The sequence below is a fragment of the Sparus aurata genome, chromosome 21 (assembly GCF_900880675.1).
Source record: "Sparus aurata chromosome 21, fSpaAur1.1, whole genome shotgun sequence".
NCBI lineage: Eukaryota > Metazoa > Chordata > Actinopteri > Spariformes > Sparidae > Sparus > Sparus aurata.
In genome coordinates, this window is record NC_044207.1 from 5,753,120 (window position 1) to 5,777,798 (window position 24,679).

At 41.6% G+C, this 24,679-nt stretch overlaps 1 protein-coding gene across 6 annotated transcripts in view; it reads right to left on the minus strand.

Annotated features, from left to right (window-relative positions):
* The window catches only part of map4l (microtubule associated protein 4 like), a 103,908-nt gene that overhangs the window by 33,027 nt on the left and 46,202 nt on the right, over positions 1-24,679 (minus strand). For 5 of the 6 annotated variants that reach the window (XM_030404182.1, XM_030404183.1, XM_030404184.1 and 2 more), the window contains one exon: positions 22,720-24,036. In XM_030404182.1, coding sequence (XP_030260042.1) covers positions 22,720-24,036 — 1,317 coding nt within the window. Of the gene's footprint in view, positions 1-4,118; positions 6,116-22,719; positions 24,037-24,679 lie in introns of those variants that run through there. The other variant, XM_030404186.1, reaches the window with a different exon arrangement.

A 24,679-nucleotide genomic window follows, 5' to 3' on the forward strand; every position in this document is an offset into this window, starting at 1 on the left:
TGACCGCTATAGCTCCCACACGCTAGCATGATAGCTAGCCAGCTACCGCACTGACAGACCAGACAATCAATAGGCACATTGATAGACAGACAGACAGACAGACAGACACACACACACACACACACACACACATTGTTTTTTCACTTTTTATTAGGGGTGTGCATCTCTCCCTTTTAAGATGACCGGCTAAGCGTCTAGATACAGGGGCTCCAATACGATGATACATTTTTAATACAGCATGATGAAGCACAATTTGGCGCGATTCAGTGCTATTTGATGTGACGCGATGCAATCTAATACAGTTATATACATTTGTATCATGTAGTCATTCATTTTCCATTTTAAATTATAATAAGCTATTTCTATAAAAGTGGCGGTTTCTTCTACTGACTGGCTGCTGTCAATCAAGATTGTGATTATGATTTTTGCAATAGACGCAGGCAAAATTATGAATATAAACCGTCCGGCCAATGTGTCTAACTACAGCAGTTAGGGGGGAGAAATATGAACTGATTACCTGATGATTACTTTAGACCTTGCAGAGTTTTAGCAGGAGACACTGTTTGATATCTGTGTGTTTGTCTTGCCTGTTCTTGCATCCACATAATTACTCCTCTTTGCCCGCATACATTTCACCCCACCGTCTACCCAGCTGATTGCTACCATTGTGAATTTATTCACTGTTCTACAGACCTCATGAACAGCCACACTTTTGTCCAATGTTTTTTCCTTCTTTTAGAATCTAAATACCAAACTTTAGACTGGATGGTGCACTGTAAACCATGTCAGCGTTGTTGGACATGTCGTTGTTTATCCCTTGCACACATGGATCCAATAGAGTGGTGTAGGGATCAAGAATTTTTGTAGGCCAACATCGAAACAACCATCGTCCTGGCTCCCTTGACAAGAGCCTATGGGATAGCTGAATTGGATTATGGATTATTATTCACAGATGAATGCCACTTTCAAAGCATAAATTAAATTGGGACTAGGACTGCAGATAGTTAAATGAACTGGATGTTCATCATCACTGTTTGAGTATCCCTTAGCTCAAGCTTCAAGACTTGCTTGCCTTCCCCTCCCTTGCAGTTGTGTGCTTCGTTGTGCATGTGTGTTTGTGTTGATGTGCAGCTGTGATCTATTTTTGTGCTGAATGGAAAAAAAAAAACACCTGATGTTGGAGACTCGCTGTCAGATGTTAGTGTGTCTGTGGGGGCGTGTGCCTTTAAAATCTGTAAGATTCTTGTCAGTGGACGCTCGTCACACACGCACGCACACACGCAAACACACACACACACACGATGCTAGAAATAGCTGCTCTATATTTGAATGAGTACAGTCAGAGTCAATGTCTAATCAATGTCCCAGCTTTCCACTGTCTACTGCAGTCTGAAAAATAGAACACATGGCCGGGTGAATAAATAACATAGACAGAGAAACACTACACACTGAATATTAAAGGATGGCAGTCGGAAATACATCCATGGCCCCTCTTTCATTAACTCTGTTATATGGAGCCATATAAGAAACGTCGATATTCCAAATCAGTAGATATTTGAAATTCTAAGCCCAGGGTTGGTCCTCTCTTAATCCCCTGCCAGCTCTCTTCACACAGTTTTCCCTGTTTCTTCTCTGTTTCATCACCATCAAACTCAGCTTGTCTGAATGTCCTCTGAATTTGTCCTCGAAATCATCAAACGGTCACTTCAAAGAATCTGATAAAATACAAAGATGTGATAATGTCTGCGTGACATTAATACAATTAAATGAGATACTGTGATGATGTGGAACCTCACAAAACCCATTTTCTCACATCGATTTTTCTTATTTAAACCCCTGTAAGAGGAAGAGATGATGATTAAAAGAGCATTAACCTTTGAACCTTTGAGAATACTCACTCAGACCACAGCATTCACCATATCCCAATAAAACCATCTGAACTTTCTGGAACTCATCTGTCTGACACAGCAACGCTTACTCAGTCTAATAATAAACAATAGCCAAAAAAGCTGTTGTGGGTTTGTGGGCAGCAGTTGAGGCTCATTAAGAGGAGCCATACTTACTGATGTTTTTAAGAAGAATTTTGCGGATATAAAGATTGCCCTTGGCATAAAACTGGGCTGTCTATGCAGCAGAAAGATGACCAGTGAAAATAGGGGAGAGGGGCTGATGTATTCCCTGTTGCTCAAAATTAACACACAAGTTTGTTTAAGCCTCTGTTTTCGTAACACAGAAACAATATCCCATCCACTTCTGGTTCAAAATCTATCTATGTTGCAGCTAAATAGTATGCTAAACTTTGTTTTTAGGTGAGAAATAGGCAGTATAACAGAATCTTGATTTGTTGTTTTATCAACACTGCCTAGTTTAGACAGTCTGATCGACCCTATCTAGACTAAGCTCTTTGTGTCTGTGGATGCGTGGTTACAAAAGTGGAACAACAGTCTGTCTCGTTACAACAGTCCTAGAGCCACCAGATGACACATTTTGCGTCATTTGGAGGATTTTTGGGGCCTCTGTATGTTGTTCAGTTGCATAAACTACCAATACTGGAATTTTCAACTGGGTTTGTATCACTACAATGTTTCAGTTTGAATATTAATTAACTAATTATTGGTAAGATTGGATTGGGTTCTTAATTATTTAAATACTTAAAATGGAAACATTGATTTCTTGAAAAGTGACAGGCCAAAGTTTTACAGAAGAAAAACTATATTCATTAGTCAAAGCTCATGCAAATTCACACTCAGTAGAGCATCTAACAGCTCTGCTGGTTTGCATCCTCAATCAAATAAACTTCAATTAGCTTTAGAGGGCTGCAGATGGTGGCATTGATTTCAAGGTGAGATGCACCTTATATACCGTTATTATACTGAGCAATACTCCATGTATTGACATGTGCAACACACCCATATACTCCTTTCAACTCAGCTAATTAACTACACTGTTGTTAGAAAAATTACATGTGTATATCTTTAAATGGACCATTAGATCTCCCTGTATATTAAATGTAAAGCTAACATAACTGAGGGCTGGGAGATGTGACCCTGCCAAATAGAAACACAAAAAAACAGACCAAAATCCACAGGTTGATCATGATGGTGAGCAGCAGCAGAAGTAGCTTGAGGATGCACAAAAAGCCCATTCAGTACTCAGCCACAGCATGTTGCAAGCATAGTGCCAACAGGCCTACCACTATATCAAAAGCAATTGAGCTGTAATGCCACTGATTGCAACATGTGCTCAGGTGAGGTGAAGTGATAGGAGGAACAATGAAAGAACTTAAAGGGACTCATGAGCCTGGCTGTACAATGATGCCATTGACACGCTAAACAACCCCTTGTGAAGATTAAGACAGATAAGCATAATGCTGCAACAGTCTTTATGGTCCAATCTGTAGGAGATGTGATATTTCTCTATTATCACAACTCGGTATGAATAACAAAAAACAAGCCAGTGTAGGCACTTTAAATTCTTTGGTTAAGTTGTAAGCAAGTGGCTGGAATTTAAGTTAATTGATAGTACTTTAGGTTACAATGGTAATGCAAAGATAAACACATTCTCAAAAATACACTGGGGTTATATTGGCTATATAAATACCACTTATAGAGAAAACAAGATCTGTGATTGGTTAGCTTTGGCTGCTCTGACGCTGGTGGCCACTCATGATAATGAAGACAACAACAAGCATGCTGAAATAAAAATGTCAACTTACATATATTTTTTCATATTTTGCTCTATCCGTTAATTGGTTGTGTCACAAATCACAAACTTGATGGCAATATTTCCGTGTCATTTGGCTGACACTTTGCATTCTTCTGCGTGGCATGGATGAAAGCAAGAAATTTGCATGAAGGCAACACAAATAAGCAAGGAGGTGAGTGAACATAACAGAACAGTGTAATTCCGAACAGGCGAAGGACAAGAAGCTTGGGCCTAAAAGAGGGGTCTACATCTGTCACATGGATGTGGTTTGGGTATGAAAAGTCTGAGATGGACCATAAAACCATACCTCACAAATTATGCCGCACATCAATCCCCTCAACAGACTCAAACACCAACCAATCCACCTGGAACCAAGCTAACAGACACATAGGCATACAAGAAGGGGCTCTTACCTGTTGTGTTTACTTTATTATCTTGGGTACTCTTATTGGATGCTCCTGCATGGGGTGGAACCGCAAGTAAAAAATTGGTCTCGCAAGTCCCTTGATGCCTCTTAGGAGGTGGGGAAGATGGCATTACAGGTGAAGTCATTAACGGGGAGGACATAAATGTTGCCATTGCAGCTGCAGTTCCTGTGCCGTCTGATACAGTGAGTGAGCGTCGGACAGCTGCATGCGGGTAGGGCACTCGAGGTGGGCATGCTGTTCCCATCATGGTAAAATTTGGTACATTAGGTACCATCATTGGCAAGCCTCCCATGCCAGTGGGGTATGTTGCGTCCATCACCATGGGAACAGACAGATGTGAACAGTCAGACATTGCCCGTCTGACTGCAGTCCGCTGTGGTAATTCACTTCTTTGGCTGTTTTTTGTCTCTCTGTTTATGGTAGCACACGATCCCATTTTCTCATCCTCAACTTGACCTAAATCTTGTGACAGGCCATGAATTGCAGCCTCACCTCTGCCAATTGGAGTTCGTGGACCAGTGTTCCCCTTTTCAGTATGGCTTAAGTAATCTCTTTCCACCCTAGTCTCCGCTACTTCACTTACAGCAACACTAGTGTTAGCGGTGTTTGCTGGGGCTGAAGGTAGGCTTGCTGTAGGCCCTAAGTTTAAAACAGCTTTACTGCCTGTAAGGTCAGCAGAAGGAGGAGCAATACCAGTAGATTGTGCAACACCCTGCTTTGCTAAAGATGGCTTGAGAGTTTGATTTCCAGTTGGAACTGTATCTGAATTTTCCTTCAGACTTCCAAGTAGGCCTCCAGGTGTAGGTGATGAAACAGATTTCTTCTTGTCCTCTTCATTTACTGGACTTGATCTGCTACTTCCATTGAAGCAAGGGCTCAATGTGTTTCTCTCCCGACCCTGCAACACTGGGCCAGAAACTTGAGATCCCTGGATGTATAATTCATCTTTGCTGCCCGTATAATTTTGTTGCAAATTGTTTTGTCTGAAGTTAGGGTTTGATGTGGGCATACAGTCTGGCACAGAAGTCGGAAAGGATCTCCCAGGTGAGATAGAAGGGGAAGGTACTGAAGAGGAGGGAGAAGAGTTGGGAGACATAGGGCTGCTTGGACTTTGTCCCTCACTCCCTAATAACCTACCTGCACTTCCCACCCTTGGCCCCTCATCCTCTATCTTTAGCATTGGCATCCTGAAGCTCAGGGATCCTGGTGCCTCAGCCGATGAGCCAGACAATGTCTCCTGAGTCCTGCCTCGCCCTAATTTCACATCCTCTTCCGTCAAAGTTATTTTGGATCCCCCCTGTGTGGCACCAACAACCTGCCCCCCTGGTGCCATCTGGCCCTGGCAGTCCCTGTGCTGGTCAGAGGCCGGGCTGTAGGGTAATGGTGGAGAGGAGGCCAGGGCCGCAGGGATGCTGGAACCAGAGAGGGTAGTTGAAGGTTTGTGTTGCTGTTGATGCTGCTGCTGCTGCTGTTGTTGATGGCTACTGGAAGGTTGTCCATACCCGCTGCCACCACTAATAATGCCAGGCTGCTGCCAGGGTGAGCCAGACAGGAAAGACATTGTCCCGGTCTGTTGTCAGGTCTTCTTGTCTTGCTCTTTTTCTCTCTCTTTTTCTCTGTTCTTTGCACCTTCTTTGTCTCTTGTTCTAGTTGTTGATCTTCCTCTCTGTCAGCTGTTTGTCCTCCTGTCTCCTGCTCTTTTTCTGTCTCCAGGCAGTGTCGTTTTACTCTTGTCCAGGAAGCAGTAACGTCCTCAGTGTCCAAAGTGTTATGAGCTTAGAAAGTAAAGGAAGCAATGCATCCTTGCTTTTTGTAAAGTGATGCCTCAGAGTTGTGCGTGTGTGTAACTGAGCTGATGTGTGTGAAGCGCATGTGTGTTTACAAGGCAAGGCAAAAGGAGTGTGAGAGTGAGAGTGAGCGTGTGTGTGTCTGGTCGTCTCGGCTTCTCTCTGAGCACTGCACAGATCAGCTGTGGGGCTAAATTGCACCTTGCTCTCTCTCTCTCTCTCTCTCTCTTTCTCTCTATCTGTATATCTGTTTTCTCTCTCTCTCTCTCTCTCTCTCTCTCTCTCTCTCTCTCTCTGTCTCTCTCTATCTCTCTCGCTCTCTGTGACATCACAAAGTCACATGACAGCCCGGAATATTCCCTCATTCGTTAGAGCAAAATTTCAGCATCCAGCCCTAGCGACAAGCGTGCACAAGAGTACACACATGAAGACACAGGATCACACAAACACATGTGTTGTGGCAAACATGCATGCACGGACACAGACAAACAGAGCGATGGCTGTCACAGGAACTCAGCTGCCATATGACAGCCACTGTTCACATGTTGATACAGAGTGAGAGACACAAGGACGGATTAGTGAGACAGAGACTGAGGATTGTAATTATCCTGACTAGATTCTCATTGGACTCCTTCTAATATCAGTCACAGAAATAAAGAAAAAAAAAGGACAATGTACACGTTGGGGCTATAATTTACCACTATGACGTCAAAAGGTAATTTTGTGTGCGTATCAGCGAACTGTGCGCCCTTCATCCTGTGCTCTTGTCTTCATTCATTTGTGCCTTCACTGAAATTATGTTGTGTGGTTCACATTCTCACATCACATCTTTTGGTGAAAAAAATCTGGAATGAGGTGAAACTTAACCTGCTAAAAAGTTGCAGAGACTTGTAGTTCAAAGCATTAAGTGACAAAGAAACAGAGAACCACTGGGCTCAGTGATCTTACACTCAGATTTTTGTGATGCTAAGTGCTATTTCTTATAAAAAATTACAGCTGCATTAAGAAAAAAAGTACCTGCATCCAAGCTGTTCCATAATAGGTTTTTTTATTTTGTTGAAACAAGGTATATACTTTCATATGGCTCTTCCTTATTCTGTATATGCTATTGCAACATTGGCCTCCACCTTCCTTGTGTTAGCAGGTGAGTCAGTGACGCTGCACTGTGACAGCAGACCCTCGTGTACAGCCAGCTGAAGTGTGTGTGAGACGCAGCCCACGCTCGGTACCTCCATATCATCCACTGCTTTTTTCATATTCCTTATGTTGACACGTAAAATGACGTGGATGCGTTGCTTGTCTATTTCACACATGTTCAGCATCTCCTCGATTGCCTGTTTTACATGCTCTGCAGTATGAGACCCACGAAGGCAGTGCGCATACCGGTACATTGTAACTCAAAAGAGGAATCATCTCATATATGTATAAGTTTCCATATAGTTATACATTATAAATTATATATATATATATATATATATATATATATATATATATATATATATATATATATATATATATATATATATTATATATATATATACACACTACTTACAATAAGGTTAGGGATATTGTGAGAGACTGAGTGGATTTCATACATACGGTGTTTGTATCACTTCAGAGAGTTTTGGGATAGGGAGGCAATTGTATTGGGGTGATAGACACACCTCATTTTGTGTTTTCCACGTAATGGTCTCACTGTGTACAGTGTGCCTTACATATTGGGGCCATTACCAAAAAACTAAAAGACAACCCTTTTCAATGTGGCATCAATTTCAACATTCTGTGGGTATAAAAAGATGGTATTGTCAGTAAGTCATTCCAAGTTCATCATTCAAACAGCCATTAACACACGACGTCACTTAACGGACGAGCAGCGCCACCTGGCCATAGCGTGCCTTCGGGTCGATGGCAGGCAGTCAGATGTTGCTCGTGAACTTGGTGTGTCTCAAAGTGTCATCAGCAGACTTGCATCAAGACACAGAACTACTGGCAGAGTTCCTGACAGACCCAGGAGTGGAGCCCCACGAGTGACAGACTGCAACGATGACCAGTACCTAAGGACCTATGACATCGTTATGCAACTGCCACACAGCTGCAGGCCCAGTTACGAGATGTGAGGGGTACTAGGGTTTCCAGACAAACCATTCGAAACCGACTCCACCGCTTTGGCTTGAATGCCAGACGACCGTTGCAGGTGACTCCACTGACACCAAGACACCGCCGTGAACGTTTGCAGTGGGCACAAGACCAGGTGACCTGGACAATGCAGCAGTGGTCTACCGTCCTGTTCACTGATGAGTGTCGGGTCACCTTGCACAGAAATGATGGTCGTCAGCGTTGCTGGAGAAGGCGAGGTGAGCGATACGCCGAGGTCAACATGGTCCCCAGGGTTCCCTTTGGTGGAGGAGGTGCAACAGTCTGGGCAGGCATCACCAGTCAGCGCAAAACAGATTTGGTTATTGTAGATGGCTCAGTCACTGCACGTTCTTACCTCAGAGACATCATAGAACCCATAATCATCCCCCAATTCCGCCAGCACACCCCCAACTTTCCGTTCATGGATGATAATGCTGCACCACATCGTGCCAGAATTGTCACAGCTCGACTTCAGGAAGTCGGAGTGCCTCATATGATATGGCCAGCGATGTCCCCTGACCTGAACCCCATAGAGCACGTCTGGGACCAGCTGAAGCAGAGACTGGATGATCGTACCCCACCCCCACTTGACCTGGCAGAACTGCATGTAGCACTTGTGGAGGAGTGGAACGCATTGCCTCAGGACAACATCATGAGGCTAGTGAGAAGCATGAGACGTCGCTGTCAAGCTGTCATTTCAGCAAATGGTGGAAACACCCGCTACTGACATTGTCAATTTTTGTTATTTGGGGCTATCCTTGTTATTGTCTAAATTTTTGGGGTAATAAATATTAAACTAATGAAAATGGTGTTTCTTCTCATTCATTATTAGTAATATCAAAGGGAACTTTTACTTATTTCATTAAAATTCAGACCAAATAGGAAAAGCACTCATGTAAATAACAATATCCCTAACTTATTGTGAGTAGTGTATATATATACATATATACACACACACATATACAGTCGTCCTCAAAATTATTCATACCCTTGCTAATTGTTGTGATTTTTTATTTTTGTGACGAAATGACTGCAGTTTTTCAAGTTTGTTTATGAGTTATATGTGACCAATGAGTGAAAGAATGACAACAATTCTCAATTCAAGAAATTCTTCATTTCAGGGGTACTTTATTCATGGATTCTCAAAAAATGCCATGTTCAAAATTATTCATATCCTAATCCAATGTCTTTCTTAATAGTCGATAGCATAGCCTTTGTTTTTTATGACTGCTTCCAGACGATTTTTGTATGTGTCCACAAGCTTCTTGCATGTCTCCTGTGGGATGTTTGCCCACTCTTCCTTTGCGAAAGCCTCAAGCTGGGTCAGGTTGGTCAGTTTCCTCGCCATCACCCTGGTCTTCAAGTGATGCCATAAATTCTCGATGGGATTCAGGTCAGGACTCTGACTTGGCCATTCTAGTACGTTGACATCATTGACCTTGAACCATTTCTTCACTACTTTGGCAGTGTGTTTAGGATCATTGTCTTGCTGGTATGTCCAGTTGAGACCAAGCTGGAGTTTCTGAGCAGATTCCTTCACATTTTCGTCAAGGATCCTGATGTAATCCTCCTTTTTCATGAGTCCTTGGACCTTGACGAGGTTCCCTGTGCCACCGGAAGAGAAGCATCCCCACAGCATTATGCTTCCACCACCGTACTTGACTGTGGGCACAGTGTTCTTTGGTTTGTATGCTTCTCCTTTCTTCCTCCAGACATATTGAGCATCCATATGGCCAAATAACTCCAACTTGGTCTCATCAGACCACAGGATGGTCGACCAAAAGCTGGGATCTTGCTTCAAATGACCTTTAGCAAAGGCCAGACGAGCCTCCACATGTTTCTTCCTGAGCAGTGGTGTCTTCCGAGGCCTGCGTCCATGGAGACCTCCTCTGTGCAAGACTCGCTCAATGGTGGACCGTGAAACCTTTATCCCTGCCTGGTAAAGTGTTTCAATTAGGGCCTTGGTTGTGGTCTGGGGGTTGTTGTTGACCTCTCGGCAGATTTTCCTGGCAAGTTTGGGGGACACCTTACGCTTCCTGCCACGCCCGCTGAGGTTTTTAACAGTATGGAACCTCTTGTGCTTATTGATGATGCTCTGGACGGTTGCCACAGGGACATCATACTGCTTTGAAATGGCCTTGTAACCCTTTCCTTCACTGTGGGCACGCACAAGATGTTGACGTAGGTCCTTACTGAGCTCCTTCTTCTTGACCATGATGACCAGAAATTGAGAATGACTATAACACTTCTGCTCTTTTTATACTCCTCTGAAAAGATGCTATTTTTTCAGTGTTTAACATTTGTTCAACAATGTAAACTGTATTTAACATTGTAAAACATCTTAAAATGACCACATGACAAAGACGAACACATTTGGTTACATTTTTGTTGAGACATTGTCTTATATATATGTATATATATATATACACATATATATACATATATATATATATACACATATATATACATATATATATATATATATATATATATATATATATATATATATATATACACATATACATATATATATATACATATACATATACATATATATATATATATATATATATATATATATATATATATATATATATATACACATACACATACACATACATATATATATATATATATATATATATATGCTGGAAACTTTCCCCTTGGTGCAATATCCCACCATACTCCGCTTAGGATTTGTACTACAGCTTTGCAAGGAGGATTAAAACTGTTCTGACGGCAAAGGATCTCATCTTCCACCCTGCATTTACTGTCTCAACATTTTTGCCTGGCACAGACTCTCTTGACTTAATGAGAAATCGTGTGTCGGAGCTAACTATGAGTATTACATTGCATACCTAAAATTTGAGGCTTAAGAAATACAAGATGAAATTCACAGTTACATTCTAGGTATCAAACTGATGCTAATTTCTAGAATGACCTCACGACTTGCTGAGCAGCAGCCATATCATCAACTCCATGTGCGATGCAGAAAGCATAAATTGACCTCAAGGAGTGCAACCATCTGGAATTCAGTATTCTCTTTTGACAGAATCGCTACAGGTATTGATAATTCTTCTGGCTGTGTAAAGCATTGAGCTATTTTTCTCAAAGACCAAGGTCATGTTCAGAGGGGGTTATGAGAGATAAAAATCAAAGGTAGGCAAACCCTACTTTACCTCAGCAACTCTAGTATCAGTCAGTGGTGTCCATGATGGAAAGAGAGGTTTATCAGGTTAAGAAGATGATCAGGAAACAATCCTTGATTTAGCAAAAAAAGAGTGAAACACTGGGGCTGTGTTACAGATATTTCAGAATTGGAGAGTTGGGTAAGGCAATGGTGTTTACATATGTTTCGCCCTGCATATAACTCTTGTTTAGTATGGTAGTATTCTGTTGTTTAAAGGAACAGTTCACCCAAAAATGAAAATTCAGTCATTATCTACTCAACACCCTGACAATGGGTTTTTAAGTTTTGTAATCCACAAAACATTTTCAGACCTTCACAGCAAAACAGCGCTGCAGCATTCTCCAAAACAACTGACATGGCTGGGGAGGGGCATTTAATATAAAATCTGCTCTATACAGCTTGTCCAGTGTAATCCAAGTCTCAGGAAGGCCAGAGATCCCCAAATCATTGTAAAAGACGCTAATCAGACGCGGCAGCGGTAACTTAGCAGCTACAGTGAAAATTTCAGCTACAAAAAGGTGCAGATAATACATTTTCAAATCAATTTGGAATTTAATGGTTCCCAGAGACTTTTATTACATCCAATGAGCTGTGGGGAGACATTTTTTATTTTGTTTTAGGTTGTTTTGTTTTGGTTTTACTCTTTTTTAATGTTCAGTTGTTCAGGAGAATGCTGCCACGCTGTTTTGCTGTGAAACTCCAGAAATGTTTTGTGGACAACAAAACTTCACCTGACTTTCAATGAGGGTGAGCAGATAATGAAGGGATTTTCATTATTCTTTTCCTTTGAGTCCTTTGCCAACAAAAGCATCGTCAGCTAAAGAGCACTGCTGTTAAAAGTGACGAGATGAGAAATTGTGCAGTGCTCTCAGAAGACAAAAGGAGCAAAACAGATGTAGAAAGCACTGATATTTAGTACATGCGTAGACGGTGTTAAATATCTCTAGATATCTGGGAATGAACTGTCAGTGATCCATGTCAGGGTCTCGGCCCCTCTGAAACGGTATTTCATGCCCGATGAGTTTTTCACTGCACATGACAGCTGACTGTCTCCTACCAACCAACCCCTCACCCCACTCACCCAAGGCCTGTGCCAAATACAAAAGCATCTTCTCAGGCATGACTGAAGATGAATGAGTATATTACATAATCCTTCATAAACAATCTGTCTACTGTAACTGAAGAGGGAGAGGCAGAAAGAGAGAGGAACAGGAAGAGATTAGAGCGTTGTTCATACATTCAATAGACTTGGACAGGGTGGGCATTATGCAAGAAATCCAGTCGATGCTTCTGTTTAACTTTGGGTGAGCCTCAGAGGTGTTATGTGCTAATATTCATGCGTGCTCTCTGGCTAAAGCAGAGACATTTGTGGCTTTGACAGCTGTAGTTCTGGCATTTTCAAGACAAGTCTGAAACTTGGAGGACACAGAGGACTGACCCCACTGCATTCAACTCTCTCCTTCTATAATGTCACTTTTCTGTGAGAAACAGGTGTATGTATGTTCATTAGGTCTTTGTTGGACTGTCATGTCAGAAAGCCTGTGACAGCGACCTTTGGCTTATACTCCCGCTGATGTAAGTTCTACTGCAGTTGCAGTGAGAGATGCCATTTCTCTGTCTAGTTCACACTGCTGTGGAGATGTTTGCTCAGCTAGCACAAGTTTAACTTATTTTTCCCCAGTGATATCCCAGAAAACCATGTACAACCATGAATTAGTTTGAATAGTGATTCATATTACTTGTGGAATATGTAAGTTTAATCATATTGAGGTCTGTGACTAAGACTAAAATGACTTAAAAGATAGTTCTAGCACGATCACACTCAATTCCAATTTTGTTTAATTTACATTGTTGTCATGTTAGCCTTTTTCTGTTTGGGGGAGAAGTGGGGGAAGTTATTTTGCCCTGACCAGGTACCACTGATATATCTGTCCTGCCTCTATCCTTTACTTTCAACATTGATATACACATTCTGAAGCTAGCGTTTTTCATACTTGTACATACCTGTAATGTAATTTAAAGTGCTTCATGAAAAAAATTTAAATGAATAGATTTTTACATGCTAAAAATGTATCTTAAGTTGCTTTCTGGGCTACAACTTTAGTCCCATATGTTTGGCCTATTGGTCTACATTCAGGCAAGAACATTTGGTACCCACTGAAGCATGCCTAACTAACTATTAGCATATCCTGTTGGTAGCATATCCATCAATATACAGACAGTTATCACTCACCACTTTTTGACTCTGGGAGGAGTACTATTTTGAGCCAAGGGTTGTGAGGTACTATGAGCTGTTATTAACAGCCACCAATGCAGCAGCTGACCGAGTTGATGAGTTGCCAAATGAACGACCAATTTACAATAACTACTTCCCATTATTCTAAGAACACTGGCATGCACTTCTCTCTCATCTTCACCTTGAGAAACACATCACCCCCGACTATGAACAGCCCATACAGCTGTGTCAGTCTCAACTACTACACCATGTTTATTGTTGTACACTCCTTATTCGGGAGAGATCCCATCACATGATGGTCCCTAGTTGTTTGTGAAAGCTAGACAAGACAAGTATGATATCAGGAATGCTGAATACTTCAGCTTTCTCAACAAAATGACTAATGCTGAGCAACCCAATCTGTTAGGTATAGGCTTACATGTAATATGAACATATCAACAACATCATTGAGTGGAGGACAGTAGGTTTGCTTACCGAGTCATTGGTTCTACTGTTGAGCCCCCCCAAAGATGTCATGGGCCTTGATCAATGAAATATTAGCCTTTTCTGCAGCAAAGGCTCGCATTTCTTGTCTGTTCACACTGCATTGTGTAAAGCGTAAAAGTTGTGGGTTTTTTCGCTCTAAATGACATAATTACATAATCACCATCAGTAAACAGTAAACTTTCACTTACGGGGGAGGAGGCTGTTTTCTGGGGGAAAGTTCAATCAAGTCTCGGTCAGAACGCTGACAGTCACTACAAGTTTTTCAATACAAGTTTCCAGAGACAGTTACTATACTAGACAACACAATAGTAGAAGGCAACAAAGATACAGTCAGTTATAGATTTTTGCTCTGAATCACATCACATAACTGCCATCCAACTGCAGGAGCCGCAGGCAACTTTTCCACGTATAACTGCGGTATATTTTTCTTCATAAGTTGCGAAAGACACTACCAGTTACCACATTACTGTTGTATGGTCATGTCACGTTGGCGGCTCACCTTGCTGCGTTTCACTATTATTAGAAAGTCCCCCCAAGTTCTCAGATACATACAGATAACATGATGGGTGTGGTCTAACCAACGATTACTGAGTAATCATGTAATAATGTTATAATGACTATTGAGTACTCAGCATGTCAACATGTTAATGTGCAGCATGACTGTAGTTTTTCCTATTGCAAGATGCTCTCCAGTTTCCTCCTCACAGTATAACAGAATTCACCATTACCTCTTCACCTGAACAATTAATGATGTAGTCTATGGTATCACTGTAATCCTTGACCACCAAAAATAGACATCACCTTTAATGTACTCTCATGTTCAGTTCAAGACATATGATGCAAAATACACAATTTCGTAATGCCGGAACGTTAAATGGCTGCCGCATGACATTTTTACAATTGCTCCATATCTGAAAATGGCCCCAAACTAAACAACCTCACAAAGCTCAATGCTTCTAAGAAAAATATGTTTTAACACATCAGTTAACTAGTTCTGTTATCATGTTTTTTTTTTCTCTGTATCACCTTCAGTGGTCTTGTTTCGAGCCCTGCAGCATGAGAGCTGAGAGCTGACAGCGGAGCTAAACACAGCGGAACTGTTCAGAAGAATATGAAGTGTTGACTGTGAACTGCAGTTAATGTGACAACACAACACATTTGCACTAAATACTACTGAATACTGAAGTAGCTGGAAACAGTTTGAAAGTGCTTTGCATCTGTGTACATGTGATCAATCTCAAGTATGTAGGTACAGTACAAGCAGCGTATCTCAGTACAAAGAGTGAGACAACTGACAGAATTTTTCATTCCTAAAATTCCTAAATTCTGTATTTACTTTTTTCTAAATTCAGTTAAGAGATCCTTGTAACATTTCATTTTGTTTTGAACAGTTTTTTTTAATCAGTATAAAATAAATTAGTTATAGTTATTAATTTCCTCAATATTGTAGTGATGATTTTACTATGCCACTAATAACTGACAACTATAGATGACAATACAGTGATAAAATAAATAAATAAATCTATTCCTTTATTAAACACATTGCCATTTTTAACACACAAACAGTACATGTACACATGTATTGCAGCTCTCCGTTTTGCTCTGATATGAGCTCTGTCACTTGCTTTTAACAGTGTATGTTTGTCTGCCAATATGATTTGACTATTGATTTAATCTCTTTGTATGTTTTATGTGACTGGTTATATATGAGCTATTTTGTTGTATTTTCAATATCTATAGTTGATAAGAAGATTTTAAAAAAACCTGATTTATACACGCCATGTATTTGTGTCCTTGGTCCAGCTTTTATTCCTTCTTTTCATTAGTATGCAAATGATGCAAGTCTAATACAAGTCATGTTGGTAAAGTTTAATGATCATAAATTTGAGGCTGGAAAATATGGCTCTCCGAGTGAAACTGTAAAAATCTCTGACACAAAAAAGTTTGGCAACTAACAAGCTGCCATAGACACACTTCTATCACAAATCATATATTTAGAATAAGCAGCTGAAGGTTCAAATTAAATTTAAAACTCTTGCAGCTTTCTGCACAGGCAACAATCACAGAGGTCACTGTTAGTCGTCCTTATGAAGGGCACAGATTGCTGAACATCAGCTGGAGATGGAGGAAACAGAGAGTGGGGAGGCTTCAGCTGGTTGCCCATGGCACTGGGCAGAGAGAGAGAGAGAGAGAGAGGGAGAGAGAGAGAGAGAGAGAGAGAGAGAGAGAGAGAGAGAGCGGTGAGGGGGATTGAGGGTTGGAAGTGTAGGGAGGGGAGGAATAGAAGGAGGGGTGGAGGATCTTGTCAGAGCGTTTCTATTTTTACACTTCGACCTCACTGACTGTCACACCCAGTCCACCCCTTCTCTATCTTTCCATCCCTCAGTCACAGAGTCTCTTTGTTTCCACGGCAACCACCTCCTATGTCTCCCTGACAACGCCCCCCCCCCCCCACACACACACCAACACCCGACAGCCCCCCGCACCCTGCACCCCCAATCGCCAATGCAGTGATAATGACGGTGCCGCAGCCATACAGGGAGTCTGGGCAGGAGAGGGGGAAGATGTGACGTGGATGGAGGAGAAAGAAAGGGCAAAGAGACAGAGGATGGAGGGGGAGAAGGAAAGGGCAAAGGCAGAGAGAGGTATAAGAGGGTATACAAAAGGACTGAGGAAGACAGAGGAACCCAGGAATAGATAAAGAGAGATGAGCGAAGAGATGAGGAAGGGCAACAGATGAAGGTAATATTAACGGAGGAAGGAAGAAAGGAGAAAGGAAAAAAACAGGGTGGGGGGGCAAAGGGAGATTAAATCAAGTAAATACAGAGAGTCAGAGACAACCAGACAGGCAAGCAGAAGTAGAGATAAAGATAGAGACTGGGGGTAAAGGAGCAAGAAAAGGAGGACATGAAATTTCCAGAGACTCTCTGTGAGCCCACTAAAATTATATCTGGTCCGTCTGGACTAAAAGAATTGAGGTGAAGTTGACCTAATGTTGCCGAAATCAAAGAAAACGTCAATTCTAACAATTACTTCAAACTTAAAGAGAAGATTGGCAGCTCCTCTGATAGCATATACACTGCAAGATATATTGTGTGTCAATGAGTCAGATTTGGCAGGAAGACTGGAGGAATGAAGAAGAACTTTCAGGCGTTCTGGCGACAGCAGATGTGGAGGCAAAAATTCACTACAAATATGCATTAGAGAAAACAGACAGACCTGCAAGACGGGGTGATGTAAATAAAAGATAAGAAAAGGTCATGAAGGTCTTCTAAATGAGATTCTTTAGTGTACAGTGCTATTGCTGGGCTCACTCGAGAGAAACAAATTGTAAAATATGATGCACTGATGGATACTCCTGTCACATGTCCTGATTGCACCTCAAAGGAACAAATTAAATAAATCATTATTTACTCTACCTATATCAGTTAAAACTCAGTTACCACCAACAAAAGGTGTTTGCAACGTTCCATCTCTACAGCTGGCTATAAAATAGTGTTGTTTTTAGTGCAAGACTACCTTGTGACTGACTGATGTCGTCTCATGTCTTCTGGGTTTGTTTTTCTGACATTATAGCTGAAGAATCCGATGCTGCGTGGTAGCTGTCATCATATTTGACACTCCAAAACCTCTGACAACACATTACCACACCATACTGTAGAAAAAGATTTCCTAGGGAGACCGTCTCTGACAGCATTACAACACGATGATAAGGTACAGTTGCTTCGACAAAAATAAAACTGGAAGAAATTATCTTGGGCACCAGGAAATTGTGAAACTCACAATAGAACACAAAGCCTCACTGGAAATAAAATGATCTATTATTATCATTATATAATGCATTATAATGCTTTATCTCATAATATAATACTAATATTTATTTGTACCTTGGTCTCAGAATACTGGACTCATTTCACTCAATTCCTAACGCAGTAGCCAGTCGGTGATGTGTCATTGCCACCAGAAGCCATTTGTCTGTGATGAGCTTCAGCTGCAGCAGTTTGCAGTCAGAGCTGCAGTCCTCCCAGCACACACCTGGTGGCGTTGACGAGCAGGGCTCAGAGTCAATAACGCCCCGATGCTTTACAACACACTGCAACATGATGATCCATCTGCACTGTTAGACTGCCAACCAAAACACACACAGATCTCCAGCGACTACGTCAATTTATAGTATTCACCTTGATTCAGTCTCGCTGGCTTTCTGTCAAGGACAAAAGCAGGTCGCTGCATCTGTGCGTGTGTGTGTGGTTAGATTTTAAATCTCACCTGCTAGCAAAAGGTACTAAATGCTTTTCTTTGCCTTTCTCTGTCTCCCTCTAACTCTCATCTCTCACATGCAATGCTACAAAGACTAACATTTTCAAAATGGGTGGGTTGGTGAGACTGTAGAAACCAGCAAGAGCAAGCAACATGTTGGCAACTGAGCTGAACCATTTTTTGGTTAATAAATACATAAATAAAAAAAACTGATATGGCAAAATAACCGTCACCAACGTAACTCAGTTCAAAAAGGTGACCGCGCACCTGTGCCCGTGTGCTTTGTGCTAACTGAGTTAGCTAGCTTCTGCACGACAGGCTCAGGGGCTCTGCACTGTGAGTGCAGCGCATCATTGTCATGGCTAACTGTATCAAACTTAAATAAAGTCATGTCTCACTCATAAGCAACAAAACATCTAAGATTATCTTAATGAACATAAACAACAATTATGGCTATTGGTAGTATCACTCCAGCCAGCAGGTCAGTGTTAGGACATTTTGGCTGAACTTTCTCTTCAATTCTAGTGCAACTAGCACACTAATAGCTTTAGAGCCTTAGGGGAGGACTCCAGTCATGCACAATGAGTGCATGGGCAGACTGCATGCAGACAGGCAGGTATGTAAGTAACCGGGATTGTTAGAGGCCTGAGACAACAAATACTGGATTATTGATTTTATTTGTCAGAGCATTTGATTTATGTATTGCTGTCCGGATTTTAAAGAGATTTTCTACAAATATAACCAAAATGCTTCTAGAATAATTTACCAACTGAAAGTATAAATCTCTATGTTAACATCTCAAAAGCCACACATCTGCAACAGATTCAAAATGCCATACAAAAACTGAATGATGTGTTCGATGTTTGTGGCATATTTGTGATGAACAGAAGAACAGGGTAGATATCATTGACATCGACAGATTTAATGATATCTCTCATTTATACTGGAGGAGTGGCTCTTTTCAAGAAATAAAACACGGTTATGATCACAGTCTTGTCTTAATATCCTACATTTTTCAACTCCCATGAAGCTTGTTGACTGGGTAAACACAGTAAACAACCTGGTTGAAGCTTCACTCTGCAGCAGAGCATTTTGACAAACACAAAGGCATATGCTTAAATCTAAGTGATGGATGAAGAGTGGCAAATGTTATCTAAGGATGCACAGTGATTCCTTCATACTGCGATGGATGAGATAGAATGCCCTTTTTGACAGCTGTGCCATTGGGACATTGTGCTCATTTGTTGAGTTTACAATCTCTCACATGAACTGAACAAAACCGACAATAGTCTAATGGTAAAAACAACTCAGTAACACCACTAAAATGATTCCATTCCATTTCATTCAGGTACAGCTTTCACTGGCTGGAAGGTAACAAAGTGATAAAATGGCTACCTTGACTACTACTGACTGGTTGAGCAGACATTTTTCACTTGTCAAAGCAGGTGTAAAATATAAGACATTTAAATAATACCAACACAGTAATAATAATGGGTCCAATCTATTAAATGTACCAAGTAACAATGACACAGGAACTGGCTCACTTAAAAAGTTCCACCTGTATTTTTCCTACTTTGACAAAACTGTGAAAGCATGAAAAGCGTTTCACAACCCTAGAAATGCTCAAGATTTATGATGCCAAAATGTGTACAAATCCACAACAGATGCCACTGTAATACATTGTTCCTATTGTCCTTAGTTTGTTCAAATGACATCAAATTTGGAATATCCAGTTGTCCTTCTCTATAAATGTTATGTCATGTTTCTTTAGCGTGTTTGGCATGTGTTGTTCTTGTCCCCTAACACAGCGTAATTACATGGTGTGATATCCTAAAAGGCAGCATGGGCCAACACATTGTTCAGAAATGACAAATGCTTGTTGCCTCCTGATCGCCACATGTCAGTACACCTGAAGTTACAGCCTGGAGCCCAGGATACATCTCTAATGTAAGCAGATCTGCCCTACTGAGACAGGTTAGAGATAAACCTACAGTTAGGATGCCGTTTGTATCAAAATTTTAAGTTTGATTTCTTTGTCTTGTAGTCCATTTTACTCTATTTTTATAAGCAAATCCTTCACTTGCTTATTTTTCCAAACTGACCATGACTGTGCAGATAAATGAAAGAACTGTGTACCACGCAGCCACAGTAAAACCACTGTGGAGTCAGGGGTGTAGAAAAACTTAATTAGCTCCCTAACAAAGTGAAAAATGCAAACTGGATAAAGAGAAACATGTCTTACCTTTTGTTCAAGGTCACAAGATTGTGGCATTACGAATCAGAAAAAAAGGGAAGGGGAGAGAAAGGAAAGATGTTCAGTCAGTCACAATCAACTTCAATGCAATTATCAAAGTTCTCCAGTATCAAACCAAAACAATATGTCAGCGTTAGAGCTTATATCATAATAATCAATCATGAACATGCTTCAATACTCCAGTAAGAACTTGTGGAAGTTACAGGACATTTTAGAGATTTGTCATTATTACAGCTAAAAAGTCAGTGTGATCAAAAATACTGTGTTAATGAATGAGATAATGTCAGAAGTAAGACCTACAGTATCAGAAATTTTGAGGCTAGAGCTACAGAGTCAGATTCAATTAATTGATCAAGAGCTGTTAACACACATTTCACACATAATGTCAAGTACTGGGTCAGACTTCAGTAGTGAGAAGGTGCTGAGGAGAAGCATAGAGAGAATCACACTGGAAAATAAAGCTTCATTCAGCAGACTGTGGGATGCAGCCAGAGATAAAGTGCTCAAGAAACCCAGCGTTATCAGGAGGAGGAAGCATTAGACTGAGGTCATATCAGGGTTTCCCCAGTGTATAAGAGGTCAGGCAGGCCAAAAGGGCAGCTGGCTTTGGCACTACACGGTTGTCACGCTTATGGGGGTGGTCAAATCTATCTGTCAAAGTTATGTCAGATACATAACCTTTTTTAGACTTGCACAATGCTGAGGGTCTGCAGCTCTGTTATCCTGTTGTAGTGACTGGGGAAACCATGATATCTGAAGGTGAACTTATTTACTATTTAGGATAACATACCAGACAAACAGATTTTAACCTGGACTAACCTGGACAAGAATAGACTTTTTAAACCTATAAACTGCAGTGGGTCTTTGAATTGCACAAAGTGACAAATGGCTAAAAATCAATCTGTAACTCTTTGAAAAAACACCCTCTGACAACACAAGGTGCTCCTGTACAATCTATTGCATCAAATACAACTGTTTTGCAGATTTGCCAGGTCATAGTTAGTGATGGTGTTGTGCATTTAAGAAAAATACATAAAGTAGAACCTATAGCAAAGCTGTTGTATTGAATTGCAAAAGGTTGCACAAGTGTACATAATAAAGCAGCCACAGAGTGCAGTAGTTTAACAAGTAGTAGCTGTAGTGGGTTCAGTTACTGTTTATCTAACATAGCATTGATCGTCTTGTTACAATGCAATGATCTGCTAGGAAACCTTTATTCCTGGCATTCATATGGATGCCAGTTGACACACATCACCCACCCCAACAACACTGCAGACCCCCTGATGGCAACAGCAAACCCCTACAGCAGTGGTCCCCCCCAAACGGGACAATGCTTTCTGCCACGCTGCATAAACTACTCAGGAGGGGTCTGAGGAACATGACAAACTGCCAGCATTTGGGTATGTCAAGTGGCACCCACTTGAGTACCAAGAGCCAAGGCTTCCCAACTGAACATGGCCTTATAACAAGATCATCAATGTTATTTGCGTCATCTGTTAGTCTTTGAAGTTTTGTTGCAGATAAGTGTAATTCATATGACTAGAGTGTTTTGGACACAAGTTAAATAAATTGACAGCTGTAAGAGGATTGACATTATGAATTTAAATGGCATGCAAGGACCCAGGTTATGTTTGTGTTACAGACAAAAAGGAGATAGTGGAAGATAACACAGGAAGCTGACGATCAGATGAAAGTTTGGACATTTGAGCAAGCATAGATAGTAGCTATCAGCAGCAAGTAATACAACTGTTATGATCATGGTTACAGATACACACAGGCAGGCAGAGGAAAATCAAATCAGGCAACATCACGGTACCTTTGCAGTTTGGTAATGCCTGACCAGCACTGTACATTTGTCTCTCATACTCATCCCAACAGTTGGGTAGAGTTTTGTATCTGGACACAAATCTTATATTTTACTTTTTTATTTTTTTTTAAGATTAAACTATTTCTTGAGAATTTCTCAAATGGTAATGAAGAGCTCATTTGTGTGTTGATGTATTGTTGGTATAAATAGCTTAAAAACTGATTGACATAAGCTCTTCTATGTTTATCTGTCGGGCCCTGGTTAACACAAAAACAGAGAGAATAGGATCAAGAAGACCTGGTGCTCAATCGACAGACAAGAGCCATGCATACAGGGCTAAAATAGTAGCTACTTCCTGCTATCTTAACCTACAATCAATGTGTTGAAATTAGTCCCATGTTATTCATAATCTTCCCTGTAGTTCACCAACCTTCCAGTGGGGAGAGCTGTGACGACGAGGACTCCTGGTGCTCTGAGTGTGCAGGGAGAGAGGGTAGGGCTGCGGGGGTGATGGAGGGAAGGGGGTTGGCTGTGGCTTGGCTAACAGGCGGGGCTACACTTTTAGGGGGAGTGACTTGTGGTGATGTGGGACTGGCTTCATTCTTACAGGGAGGAACTGAGGAACTAAAAGGTATGGCTGAGGGGATAGTGGGCACAGCAGCAGTGGTTCCTGTGAAGGCTAAAGAGGACATGAGTGTAGCTGAGGGGACGAAAGGCTTGGCATCAACGTTGAGGGCTGATCCAACTGCAAATGTTGGAGGGTGAGTGACTGTGGCAGCTAGGGGTGATGGCATGGTGGACAAAGCAGAACTAGGAGGAAGGTCTGGAGTGCTCTTGAAGGGGTTGTAAACAGAACTGGCTTGTGAGGCAGGTATGATGGTTTCTGTAGGGGTGGACTTTGTCAGGGCAGAAGTAGCAAGGGAGGGGGTGTTGGTGATAGGGGTGGTGGTCTGTGAGTCAGGAGTGGAGCCTGGAGGGGTCTGGAGGACTGAATCCAGGAAAGAGAAGGTCTGGGAGACTGGGCTCAGATTGTCCCCTGTCATCAATGCTAGACTACCGCTAACATCCCCTGCGACACTAGTCTTGCAGGCAGGGCTGGTTGCTGAACTAGAGTTAGGTTCAGGTTTGCATGTTGAAACTTTCTCAATGTTTGCTTTTGGGCCATCTTTAGCAGACATAGGGAATTCATCTACACACATTGGTTCGTAGGAGCGTGGAGATGAATCTGTTACAAGACTAGCATGGGAATGGTTGGTGAAACTTGTGGGTATTTGTTCAGGGGCAGAGGGCAAAACAGGGTTAGGGCTGGAATATGGAGCTTTAGAGTCAGAGGGGCCAGACTTGGTCACTGTAATGCCGGTAAGGGCGACTGTAGAGATGGGCAGTTGGGGCGCTCCCCACTCCTCCGGAAGTCTTGCCCTACTCTTAGTCTTCTTTCCTTTCACTCTACCCCCTCCTCCACTCTCTCTGATCTCCCACTCCCAGTTCTCCTCCTCATCCTCGTCATCCTCGGCCTCCTGTCCGCCCTTATCCAGCACCCCATGCTTGTCTGATTGGCCGATGTTACACTCCTGGCTATCCAAGAAGTTGTAGACCTCCTTGTGGCCCTTCCTCTTCTTCCTCTTCCGTCTCTGCTGCTGCTTTCCAGCCTCGCCCCCCAGCCCCACTCTCTCAGGGCTGAGAGATTCGGAGTTGGAGGAAGTGGGACTGCTGTCATCCATTGAGCCGCTGGGAGAGAGGATGGCAGCTGCCGAGGGGGGGGAGGGTTTTATAAGAGGAGGAACCAATCACATACTGTGTCAGAGAATCACCTGCCAAAAAGCCATCAGATTGTGGTTACCATAGGGGGTTTTCAAAGCTTTATGTCTACATTGTTTACTGTTTTAAGATAGAAAATGATTATAATGACTGGTCTCATCAAAACTGTATAGTCCATACCAGTTGAAGTGATGTTTTGAATGGGGAGCTGTAGTAGCTATCACAGAATTAGTGTCTTCTTAGATAGAGTCAGACAAACTAATGGATACCATTTTTAAAATTATTTTGCATGTGGGTTGATGGTCTGTTAAATAGATTGTTAGGACAATAGTTGGGATAAGGGTAGCTGTGACTAAACCACTCCAGTGAACATGCCAATATATTTGTAAAGAGTCAAGGTGTACTTACTCAGAGGCTGTTTGCACATATAAACAGTAGTTGAATTGTTGAGATTACCCTATTTTCAAAGAGTAATTTTAGAGAGACTTAACACACCAATGTCTGTTCACAAGTTTTGTGTAGTTCTACTGCATGTTTATAAAAGAAAAGTTGCAAAACTTAGCTCAACAGAGGTAAGCCTGCACATTTCTCATTCCTGCTTAAGGCCTCTGGCTCAAGGGCACAGTAGCTTG